This window comes from Phocoena sinus, chromosome 7 (assembly GCF_008692025.1).
Source record: "Phocoena sinus isolate mPhoSin1 chromosome 7, mPhoSin1.pri, whole genome shotgun sequence".
In the NCBI taxonomy this organism is placed as follows: domain Eukaryota; kingdom Metazoa; phylum Chordata; class Mammalia; order Artiodactyla; family Phocoenidae; genus Phocoena; species Phocoena sinus.
This window is the reverse complement of record NC_045769.1, coordinates 82886258-82899782: the sequence shown is the minus strand read 5'-3', so window position 1 is coordinate 82899782 and position 13525 is coordinate 82886258. Positions and strand designations below refer to the sequence as shown.

Genomic DNA, 13525 nt, shown 5'->3' with positions numbered 1-13525 from the left:
GTAATTTTGCCTTCTCTATTTGGACTCTAATATCCTAGTGTACAATAATTAGGATGTTTGTGCCAATGCAGATGAAATGTCCACAGTATCAAAAGAACTACCCCTCATTTGTGAATCACATTTGGTAACCTTTATTTGAATGAATTTGTATCACCTCACTCAGATAAAAATGGGTTTCCTCGTGGGTGATGTGTCAATAGGCCTTTGAAGAAGGCAACTCTGCAGACGCTAGCCCTGCCATTCCAGGTGTGATAGCACAGTGAGGGTGAAAGAGACCCACAGGTAACATGGCCCAACTCTTCCCTGTGGTGAGTTGTGGAACTCAAGTGACCTCCTGCTCAATCCAGTGCCTTTTTTCCCCACTCTCCTAAGCAGCAGCTCAAAAGTGTTACATTAAGACCTTATTTAAGACCAGAAATCACTCTGAAAACGTTTAATTCGATTGGCTATTTGTTTTCAAAAACTTCTTTTAAAGAAAGTTTTTCTATCATAAACAGCCCAAATATTCATTTTTTAGGCCTATATGTGAATACCAGTCCATATTTTAAATGTATTAAAACTCATATATGAGAATCGGAGGCAAAGTAGTTAAAAAAAAAAAATTAGATTAAAGGTACGAAATGCTTAGAAAACATTTCAAAAACTTAAGAATATACAAGGTTTTATTAATTCTATTTGGTGTTTTGAAATTGCCTTTCCACTAAAGCTCTCTAAACACTTTGCATTGTAAAGTTTACAGGTTTCTATTAGCTTTTTGGATATGAAATTACAAGTGAAGTTTAATATTTCCATGTAACAGATTTAGAAAATGACCAGTAGGATACTTGGTGACATTCCTCAAGTTGTAAAGCAAAGCTCTGGTGGATCTGGCAACCAAACCCCAATCAGTTCCTGATTCTCAGTCCAAATACTCAAACTGCTGAATGCAGGTATGTTCTGAAATCCATCACTCGTGTACATTTAAAGCAACTTTCAGTTTATGAAGTGAGATAAGTTTCAACACTTAAGTGGTTCCAGCACGTGTCCTGTGGTGTTTTGGTTTAGGGAGGAATTCAAAATCAAGTACCCCTGACTGACAAATTTCATCAAGTCCATGCCTCTTTGGGCCTCTGACTGCTGCCCATCTGTTTACCATAGAACAAAAACACACATGCCAGTAACCTGGGCCTCTGCAGAGGACCCAGCCCTGTCAGTGTCCACATGACAACCCATCCTTCCATGGCCCTGTGGGTTTTCACAATTTTCAAAGAAGCAAAAAGATTTAGATTATTCTGCTAACCAACTTAATAACTGAACCTTACCTCCCTCCAATATGATAAAGTCATTAAATATAACTTTTTCACTTTAAAATGCCTTTTATATTCTTATTTTTTTTTGTAATAAAAAACATTTAATCAACTCTTCTAAAACACATGAAAATGTATTCCTGTGAAAGGGCAGAGTATGAGTTTGTACCAAAAGAGAAAAATAATTCAATCATTTATTTGCCTTAACTCTTAAAGATATACATTGACTAACAAGAATATAAATAAACCTATGAATAAATATTTGCTCATGAATATTTATATATATATATATATTTTTTTTTTTTTAACTCTGGAAAAGAAAGTGTTTTTTTTTTCAGCACAAAATACATTTGATTGAAACTCAGTGCAGCCACTAATATGGTAGGTATAAGAAAATTAGAGATCACAAAAGAATGCTTTGGATAAAATACTGCAAAGTGCAAGCTTGGTTTTTTGTTCTATGTATGTATTTATTCTCAGAGCATGCCAGTAAAGAAAATAAAGGGAAATTGTCCTTCCCTTCATTTGAGGTTATAGTTGCAAAAAGATTATGGGATAAAAATACTCCAGAATGGATTGTTCTGTGTTAGCTGTCTCAGGATATGGGACGTTTGTGTGGAAATAAGCCTCTAGTCTTTTATAGACTTATGTAGAATGAAAAAAGGCAGAGACTCCTTTAAGGTTGTGACTGAATTAATAATAATTGCTATTGAAAGTATTTCCACCCAAGTTTTTAAATGCCTAGATTTTACGCCTCACCTGATTGATGCATAGGCTTCTAGGTTGAAACTTGCCCTCTGCTCTTGTTTTTTAACCAAATACCAAAACTATATTAAAATCTTGATTATGTGATAAAAATCTATGTCTATTCTTTTAGTTAAATTTTTGCAAAATGAGCCATTTCTTCTTTGCTGTAAGTTATTTTTACAACAGGCAGTGTCTTGCTGTTTAAGAAGGTTTCCTAATATCAGGGTTACACCACTTGCTTTGTTTACATATTCCAGGTTTAATGTTTCCTTGTGTACAAAAAGAGGAGTTAAAATATGTTTGAATTTAGACACTGAGTCTATGTAATCAAAGGTGATAACAGCTCAGAGTGGTGTGATATGTTTGCTGATTCAATGATCTATTTTGTACCTTTCAAGAAATAAATTGTCCCAGTGTGCAAATTGGGGGAATTTTATTCTATTGCAACACACTAAACTCACTTATAAAATCACTAGAAATCCTTCAATTCTCAAGGGGATGCCTAAGCTATTATTTACTAAAATCAAGTGGTCTAAGGACATTGAAGCAGCGTCTAAAAGTACCTAAATTCTAGGCAGTAATGTTAACTCTACAAAGACTTGACTCATTAAAAATAATGCTTAAACATTTTCCTAATGTCATCAAAATAGATTTCATTTCCACGTGCATGGAGTACTAAATAAATCAAATCATAAACTTCCTACCTTCAAGGAACTTATATCAAACAACATTAATGCTAACAAAGCAGAGTAGAGTAAAAATTATTTTCTAAGAATTATACCTCTTGCAAAGTCAAAGTAACAACTCACCTTTTTACAGATTAGGAATGGAACTAGACAAACAGAAGTCTGAAGGAGTTGCTGAGATACTCCTGGGGTAGGACCTAGTACAGGGAAATTCTAAATATCTATCCAAGACTCATGGGTACAGGTATAAGGAAGAGTAGTATTTATCACAAATGCCCCAGAGCGGAGCTCCTGTGCTGCAGGACTCCACAGGGATACCTCTCACTTTAGAGTCTGATAAACATGCTTCCTGGAACGCAACTCCATAGACCATCCCCCACGGAGTTGAGCAACTGAGAGGCCTGATCCTAAAGCAGTGTTTTTCAAACTTATTTTTACTTTTAACCACGGCAAGAAATTAACTTGCATTCCATTTAACTAGAGATATGTTTTGAATGTACAACAAAAGTTTCCTGAAAAAAACACTCTGTGTGATGCACTCTGACATTTTAGATCCCATTCTATCTTATCCTATCTTATTCTATTTCTTTTTTTTACAACAATCATGATCTACCGAAATGATTTCATCACCCACCAGCAGAACATGACCCAGCACTCACATGTATAAGTTAACAGAAACAGTTTCCACAAAATAATATCCCAGTTATGCAATGTACTCTTTTTTTTTTTTTTTTTCCTATTTCATTTATCAAAATATACTGGTTTGGGGGCATACTAAATCGATTTTACAGTCTTAAATAGGTCTAAGCACTGTCTTAGAATATTCATGAGGTAATTAACTCAGCAAATATTTATTGAATACCTAATATGTGCTCTGCACTGTTTAACACTGAAAATAAAATAGTACACAATGGAAAGATACAAAGTTAGCTATTCATAATCTAGAATCTCTACTTGCTCTGCTCATTAAACAACATGAGATAAACTTCCAGTTGGTATATTGATGGATGGAGCATTTTAACTGTTATTCTAGCATTTTGAGAGAACAGAAATCCTACCAAGCAAGAGACTTAACCTCTTCTCTCAGCATTTGCTTCCTTACAGTAACTATTAAGAAAAATGTGATAAAAAGCATTTGTAAAAAAAAAAAAAAAAAACCAAAAATCTTTGTTACTTGAGAAGCAGTGAAAAATCTCAAGCAATTTTTTTCATTTCAACAGTTTTCAGAGTAATTCTATGTGTTAATAAAGGAAGCAGAAGTGATCAGTAGTAAAACACCCTTTTTTTTGTCTGACCCCATTACCACCCGAAGACTGGCCTCACCTCCTCAACACGGTCATAATCACTCAGACCTCATATTCCAAGATTCAAGCTACAGTCCTTCCACTGTTCTTTCCTCTTCCCTAAGAGGTTGGTCCTGTTGAGGGTGGAGAGTATTTCCTCAGATACTGCCACTGATCCCTTTCCCCTCTTCCTTTTCTCCTAAGTTGTGTTGGTTTTGGGTCCCTCCCTCCCTTCCTTATGGAGAACAAATAGACACTAGTCCCTAGCGCTTCCTGCCTACTTCTGGTAAAGGAATGCTAGGAATTTACATCAGGATCCAAAGCACAAAGATAGAGTTTGGTATATTTTTGTAAATACATATTACCATGTCATTACTAAGGCTTGGGAAAATAATATCTTGTTGGAAGATCTAGACCTCATAAAAGTTATCTTTCAATTTTTTTAATCCTTTAAATATAGAAGAGAAAATTTTACTATTTCCATGGGATTGAAAAGTGAATTATATTTATTAGACTCACTAGGGCATGATATTTTCTCTTGTCTCTAGAAGCATTCGTTTTTATTAAGGATTATCATTGACCCTGTTTGCAATTAAAGTACACTTGCCAAAGCAAATGATAAAGGTCAAATAGTGAAGGAGTATGTTCCATATGATGTATTTGTTAGGTTCTTGAATTTATGGATAAAAACCAGTATTTGGGCATATCAATTAAGAAAAAGTTTTCTAGCATTAAGTAGTATTTATTCAAAATTGAAGCTATAGATCAAAGTGGTAAAATGACATTTTAAAAGCACCTATTGGTCCATTTGGAACGAGCTTTATGCCCTCTCTTGTACACATACAAAGACATGTACAACAATATTATGAATACTTAAGGGCTAACCATGAGAGTTTAGCATGATATGAACAATGACTCTTCTCAAAGAATATTGGTGACGAAGAAGAGAAATAACTCTAAAGAAGTAGACATTACCTTTGTTTTGAAAAGCAGTGTTTAAAAAATGAGGCAAATAAAACACCTCAAGAATGAAATTGTTAGTAATAGGAAAACATCCTTTAAAAAATCCTTAAAAAAATTACTGATGCTATTTCTGTATACACACACATATACAGACACACACACACACACACATCATAAATTATATGTGTGTGCAAAGAATACTGTTTATATCTGGAAATCTACCCCACTGGAAAAAGCTACCACTGTTGTTTCCTAATTGTACTGGACTATCTCAGTGTCTGATTGGGTGTCTAGGCATGTGATCTCACACCAGGAAAGTTTATTTGGATGGCTTTCCAGTCTTATTTCCTACTTCTTTAAAAGTAACAGAAACAATGAGAAAAAGAAGTTATGCCAGTTCATGGTGCTGCTGGCTGGTGTGAAATAATAATTTTTTCTAATTAAAGGACTTCTCCAACTTACTAACTTGTTCGAGGCTCCCAGCTGCCTTTTAGTCATTTAACTGCTAAATGTTTAGTGAATAGTTTGCTATTTTAAAAACTCTTTTAAAAAAACTCTCTCCCTCATTAGATTAAGCTCAAAACATCTTAGCTGCCAAAAGAAAACTCAGCTTTAAGAAAACTTTTTCCCCACATGCTTCAACAGACCATAGGTTTTTATGCAGAACTATGAAGTAAGTTCACCAGAGAATGCCTGTTCAAGATTAAGTGGTTCAGAAATAAGCAATTTCCAATTTCCCTCCTGCTATAAAAATTCAAGATCTTCTTTCAATGACCCCAAGCATTAATGAGTTGACTTTAAGAATTCAGAGTACTTTGGGATGGACATCTTCCTCCATAAGATTATTTTAACTCCCCAGCACACTTGGGAGTCTTCTAAAGTAACTTGACATCTTTCAGCCATCTCCTTTCCAGCATCCCTTATCTCCTGGCATTGGACCAATCATGCCCTACAGAGTCAGTTTTCACTTTTCTCCACAAATGGGTGGTATTCTCTCCTCCACATACACACTTGCCACACACACACAGCATCAAGTGATCTGATTCCTAGAAGTTGAATGCAAGTTTTACGATCTTAATAGATTGATTCAACCAACACTTTTGGAATGCCAACCACGTGTCAGAGACTCTTAGGTTTTGGAAATACAGAGGGAAATAAGAAGTGATCCTTGCCTTTAATGGTTTAGAAAGATGATTTTAAATTTCTTCACTGCTTATCTAAGGCAGCAGGTTTAACCATGGGTGGGAGGGCTTGGGTGTGTAGGAAAGCAGCATACAATATTTTCAGTCATATTTCTTTGTTCTGAGGATACATAGGACTCTATTACCCTCCATACACTTTATTATCTCCTTGCCTTTTTTAAAAATTACTTTGCTTCTACTTAGAAGCCTTTTCTATCTCCTTTTCTACTCTCAAATCCCAGATCAAATGTTGCCACTTGCTTAGTTTTTCCTGACACCTTCAGTTTTACAATTGTCCCCTTGTTATATACCTGCTATTGTTCCTGGCATATTGCCTTGTACTTATACTAGATACGTGAAAAGAGCTTTAAAATTGCCTGGTTTGTAATAAGCTCTCAAAAAATGTATATTTGAGAGAGACAGAGAGATCTGTGTGTTTATCACATTGCCTAAACTCTGAGTTCCTTAAAGAAAGGGCAGGGTGTTGTGTTGTTGTTGTTTATTTGTTTGTATCACCATTTCTACCCTTTTGTTCAGTAGAGTGTACTTGATCGTTGAATTGGTGTGTTGAAAATTAGAGAAAATAAAAAATATGCCTGATCCGCCTATTAGCCTTAAGAAGCTTGGGGTATTCACCCTCTTCTTGTTTGTAATGCAAAAATATACCCAGAGTAGCTATATTTTCTTTATTGTAATTCCTCAAGAGTATTTAGATGGAGAATTTTTAGAATAATGTCCCCAGATGACTACTTTCATGAATCCTCAATGTGGATGTTTCTCTCTTACAAAATAAAGATAAAAGAATAATAACCTCTACAGAAATCCTTCATCTACAAAGCCTTGTCATATACACACTAGAGTATTTTGAAAATGTACTCTGACTGTGATTAAAGGAATGGGTGATCTGTACATTTAAATATGCCGTTATTATTTAACAGGTAGGGGGAAAAGCCATAGATAGTGATTACTAGTAAATAAGAGTTTTTATTAGCTTGTTTAAAAAGATGGATTCCAAACGCAAATAAGGCACATACCTGTTTAACGGAAATAGCAGAAAGATTTAAGAAGCAATGAAATGTTTAAGGTGTTGATTGTAAATCTGAATTAATATTTAAAGAATTGTATACCATATGCCTACTTCAGCATTTTGTCTCCTTTAAATGAAACAGAGCTTAAAAAAAAAAAAAAGACCACAACAGCTAGGAAAAATTGCAAAGTCGTGCTATAGAGATATATATGTTGGATATGCTGATTTATACTTACTACTATTACCATGTCATCACAACTAACTGCCGCTACTAATGTCAATAATAATGATGACAATGATAACTCCTTTTATTTGTATACTTTTACACATTGCAAGCCTTTCACTTACCTATTTTTGAGTCTCAGAACGATCATGCCAATGAGTTTCCTTAGGAAAAATTCAAAGGTAGGAAAGTTTCATATGCAGGAGGATGTCCATTCGTGTGTTATATATAATGATGAAAAAATCAAAATATAAATGCCAAACTTTATTGGATCAATAAATATGATCAATCCATATGCTACATGGTTAAAAATATTAGTATGGAGTTTTTATGTCAGAAAGGAAAAGTTATTGTGTTAGTCTGTTAGGAGGAAACAAGAATAATATATAGTTATATTTGTACTACTATTACAACTATGGAATCATTTCTGTGTATTTGAACAAGGCCTCAATGGTAACGTGGTCAAATATAAAGTTTGTTATCATGACATATAGCACAGCAGTAAAGTGTTTGAATTATTTTAGATTTTCAGTAACACTGGTATTGTTCATAATAACATATACATGTTTAATATTTTAATAAATTAAGTGTATGTGCTTATAATATTTGCCAAATGCATGTATTAAATGAAACAATGCATTTCTTTAGGGTAAGACATTTTTCAGAAAAATGATTGTAGGTTCCTTCAACAGAATGTGATTCTCACCCTCCCCACCCCACCCCTTGTGCATCTGGATCACCAGGGGTGATTTCAAAGAATACTACTGCCCAGGCTGTGCCCCAAGAGACGAGTTTTCAGCTGGTCTTGGATAGGGTCCAGACATTGGTTTGTTTGTTTGTTTTTAAGTTCTCTAGGTAATTATTTTGTGTAGCTTGGATCGATAACAACTAAAACAATTATAATACACAACTGAAATTTTATTATTAAGTTCCCTGAATTTAATATACATTACTTTAGTATACTTTAAAATATACATCTTTAGCATACATAAGACTTTCAAGGTTAAGAATGCTATTTGGAAAAAAAAAAGAATGCTATTTGGGTGAAGACTGGTCTGATTTAAGGAATCACAAGTATAAAGTATCTTTATGCTATTAGAATGACAAAGATTTTAAAATAATGATAAAACACAGTGTTGGTGAGAAAAATGAGCGCTGCCTACATTGTTTACAGAAATATCAATTGAATATATATTGATCAGCTTCACTGGAGGCAGTCTGACAATGTCTATCCAGGGCTTTAAAAATTTGTAAATGCTTTGTCCCTGGAATTCCACTTTTAAGAATTTTCCCTTAGAAAATAATTGAGCACATTGGCAAAGATGAGTTAATAAGAATGTTTATCATAGTGTTGCTTGAAATAGTAAAAGATTGTAAACAATCAAAATATCCACAACAATGGATTGAATAAATTATGTATATCCATACATGATACTAGTAAAATGGATCTATAGTTAACATGGAAGGATATTCACAATATATTGATAAATGAAAAAAAGTTACAAAACAATACGATTCCATTTTTGTTAAAAAATATATGTAACATGTATATATATGTCTGCATATGTATATACATCTAGGTGGGAAAAGCCCAGAAAACTATACACTAAAATATTAATAGTTATCTACATAGGTACTTTTTATTTTCTGTTTTGTATTCTCATGCATATTCTATTTGGGGGGGCTTTTTCCACTAAAAGAAAGTACTGGTATTATAAATATAGAACAAAAACTTTTTTTAATGTGAAAATATATTTTGAAAAATAAAGCATTGTTACTTTTATCTACCCAATTGAATGGACTACAACACAACTTCCTCCATTTTCACCTTGTCTGGTTGTGAAAAACAAAATATTTGATAGTTAGAAACAGGTATTGCTTAAAGTACTAAGCTTCTTCAATATATTCATGTTCAAAGTAAGTCAAGAAGTATGAAGTCAAACTAGTTTCATTAACATGTCAAATCATCTCTAATTACAGTTTATCTGGCTAGAATCTACAGAGGACATGTAAAATATTATTTGAAATGTATCTTGATGTATTTTTATAGAGTTGTCTTCCTTAACATCCATAATTAATAAGTGGGTTTTTTTCCCTTTATTTTAGGCGGTTCAGGACCATCATCCTCCATAGCCATAGCTGGCACCAACCACCCTGCCATCACAAAGACAACATCTGTCCTTCAAGACGGGGTCATAGTCACCACCGCAGCTGGAAACCCACTGCAGAGTCAGCTGCCCATTGGGAGTGATTTTCCTTTTGTTGGCCAGGAGCACGCACTTCATTTTCCATCCAACAGCACTTCAAACAACCATCTTCCACACCCCTTGAACCCCAGCCTCCTCAGTTCTCTACCTATCTCTTTGCCAGTGAATCAACAGCATCTCCTAAACCAGAATCTATTAAATATCCTCCAGCCTTCAGCAGGAGAAGGCAAGTCTGAGATCAACCTCCACCCTTTAGGTTTTCTCAACCCGAATGTAAACGCTGCTTTAGCTTTTCTCTCCAGTGACATGGATGGGCAGGTATTGCAGCCTGTTCACTTTCAACTCTTAGCAGCCCTGCTTCAGAACCAAGCCCACGCAGCTGCCATGCTTCCCCTGCCATCTTTCAATCTGACCATCTCAGATCTTTTGCAACAGCAAAATACCCCTTTACCCTCATTAACACAGATGACAGCCCCACCAGACCATTTGCCAAGCAATCAGTCAGAGAACAGCCGAGCTGAGACCCTTTTAACCAGCCCCCTGGGGAACCCTTTACCAAGCTTTGCAGGCAGTGACACTACTTTTAACCCCCTGTTCCTCCCAGCTGTCACTGGGGCCTCAGGATTAATGGCCTTGAATCCCCAGCTGTTGGGAGGTGTCCTGAACTCGGCATCGGCCAACACCGCTAATCATCCAGAGGTTTCCATAGCAACTTCTTCCCAGGCAACCACTACCACAACCACTACATCATCAGCAGTGGCAGCACTGACTGTCTCAACACTTGGTGGGACAGCAGTGGTGTCAATGGCAGAAACATTGCTGAATATATCTAATAATGCTGGGAATACACCTGGTCCAGCTAAACTGAACAGTAACTCTGTGGTGCCACAGCTACTTAACCCTCTACTGGGGACAGGTCTGCTTGGTAAGTTAAATTTTTTCACAAATTTTTACAAAAGAAACGTTTTTCTAATTCATTTTCTCCTTTTTAAAAAAAACTCCATTTTGTCACACTATTTTTAAAAATGTTTTTGTTATGTCACAGCTTGCTTAAGGAACTAAATATAATAACACCCACACACAACCATAGTTATACAAACATGAAAATGACTTCTTCCTTTTCCCCTATTCTAGCAGTACTAAATATCATTTTAATCTGCTTTCTCTTCTAATTCTGATGCCACCTAAACCTAACCTACCCATCATTCTCTTAAGCCAAGTGGAGTCTTATTTTTCAAATAATTAAAGCACAGGTGCACCTTAAAAATAACATTTATTTGAATTTTAGTTGGTGTGGCATCACAGGGCTAGTGTGAGCAGCTGCACTGTGGATGAAAACGGTTTGAGGAAGTGTTTTTCCATGGGATCCCTAAATAAACAAAACTAAATGCTTATCCAGCAAAAGAAGAAGCAAGGCATAATAACATTCAAAGTTAAAGTTTGCCCAAGTTCAAGGAAACAGAAGGCCCCAATAGCTACTGCTAGGTTTTCTCAAACAGTATTATTCTTTAGAACTCTGTGGCTTAAAAACAAAATCCTTTATGTAGATTATCTTATCTCAAAAAATTTAGAAAATAATGTCAAGTATGTTCAGCTGTTTGATGTGAGTAGTTGTAATATAAAGTATAGAGATGATGTCCATAAAGTCTGGAAACGTAGGCAAATATACATGATGTTGTCAAGGGTATCTTCAGTATCTTAAAAAAATATGTTTCCAGATTTCATGGACACCTTTACAAAAAAGTTTAATTAGTTCTATTTGGCAGTCAAATCAATGTAGTTAAGTAACCTACAAAGCATTACAGATTTACAGATTTCAAGCTGTAGGGCAATTTCTATGACATTATCCTCAAAATAATTTCAGTGTAATTTCAAAACAAGTTAATTTTGAATTTTGAATAGAAATGTAGTTATTAACTAATCCTATCTGATTATATAATATTTATTTTTAATGACTGTGACAATGAATCCTTTTGTATTATTAGCTTTCTTTACAATTTTAGTTTTAGGTAACCAAAATACAAAATACATATTTTGTATAAAAAATACACATTAAAACAAAACAAAATACATATTTCTAGACCAAATCTGATTTTATTTGATGGTATTTATTGATGACTGTGGCTTGAGAACTAAATTTTGTAAACAGGCCTGATCAGACCCACTTGTTTTAACTATCTTGTCAAATACTTATGCTTGCTAAAGCAGTTAAGACTAATTTTAACTTTTAATTGTAGTTGCTCTAACAAAAATGGTTTCAAGGAATTCTATAACACTGAAAATCAATATATAAGGATTGGCTAGTGGATGGACCAAAGACTTAACTTGTCTCTCCATGATACAAAATCAAAACACTAATTGTGAAAGATGAAATTAAATAATAAAACTACTCTTTCCTTACGACTTAGTAAGACTTTGAGGAGAAAAAGAAAAAAGAATTACCATGTAAGTCTAGTTTTTAGTTTTTGTTTTAGGAATCCTCAACAAAGATAGGCATAGGACCTCCAAAGAATCACATTGACTTATATTTTATGTTTTTCAAACTATAGGTGACATGTCCTCAATAAACAGTACTTTGAATAACCATCAACTGACTCATCTACAGTCGCTGTTAAACAACAATCAGATGTTTCCTCCAAATCAGCAACAGCAGCAGATTCTTCAGGGGTACCAGAATCTCCAGGCTTTTCAAGGACAGTCCACAATTCCTTGCCCAGCTAACAATAACCCCATGGCTTGTCTGTTTCAGAACTTTCAGGTACTCTCCTTCCCTGGGTTACTTTAGTAGAAAACAATATTTACTATTTGTTTTACTTAACTGGGGGGAAGAGACGAAAGAAGGTAGTTATGTACCTTTTCACCTTTACTTACTATTATTTCTCAATAATGAATATTGTTAAACATTCCAGTTTTTTGTGTGAAGCATTTTATTTTGTCTGAAGCATATCACTGGTCTTTTTGGAGCTGTTAGTAAAAACTGATCATGTTACCCTGTTAAACCCGTTTGTGGTTTCCCGTCGCTCCCATGATTAAAATCCACATCCTTAACATGCTTACCCTGCCTCACTCTCCAGCCCCAGCTCTCACCACTCTCTCCCTGGCTTCAGCCACATGGTCTTCTTTTAGTTCTACAAACTGAATAAATTCATGGTTAGATTGAGGAGCTGGATGGAAAGAGTAACACTAAATAAACACATGAAAAAAATATAGAAGATTTTAAAATAATCTTGGGGTAGAGAAGCCTCTTTCAGCAAGACACAAAACCAAGAAGTCAAAAAGGAAAGAGGTAACAGAATTGAATACATAAAACTTTAAAATCTGTATGACCAAAGGTATTCTAAACAAAGTTCAAGACAGGTGGCAACCTGGCAGAAAATACTTGCATAATAATAGCAAATAATTGCCATTCATAATATTTTTAAAGCCCCTACAAATTAGGAAGAAAAAAGATAATTGATTTGAAAAATGAGCAATAGAAATGAACAGACAATTCAGAGAAAATTGAATAATAATTAGTAATAAACATGAAAAGAATAATCAGAGTTATATAAATTACAACATTACTATGTTCATCAGATTGATGATATCCCTTGCTGACAGAGGCGTGGGAAAATGAATTCTTTCAGATATATGTTTGTCTGATTGTATGCTGATATAGTCCTTTTGGAGGGTAATTTGATAGTTCAGCAGTTTAAAAAAAAAAAAATATATATATATATACATATACATATACATATACATATACATATACATATATACACACACCTCCTTTGACCCAGAAGTTCAACTTTTATGTATCTATTTTAGAGAAATCTTCAAATGTGAACAAAAGGGCACAGTCTAGAATGTTCATTACAACTTGATCTGTGGCGTCAAAAATTAGAAACCACTTAAGCAACCATCAGGAGGAAAATAGTAAAAT

General features: G+C 34.5%; 1 protein-coding gene across 6 annotated transcripts in view; it reads left to right on the top strand.

The window, feature by feature from the left end:
- MBD5 (methyl-CpG binding domain protein 5) overlaps positions 1-13525 on the top strand; it is a 154892-nt gene that overhangs the window by 114245 nt on the left and 27122 nt on the right. For 5 of the 6 annotated variants that reach the window (XM_032637477.1, XM_032637475.1, XM_032637476.1 and 2 more), the window contains 2 exons: positions 9503-10528; positions 12153-12361. In XM_032637477.1, the coding sequence (XP_032493368.1) occupies positions 9503-10528; positions 12153-12361 (1235 nt within the window). The remainder of the gene's footprint in view (positions 1-9502; positions 10529-12152; positions 12362-13525) is intronic. The other variant, XM_032637481.1, reaches the window with a different exon arrangement.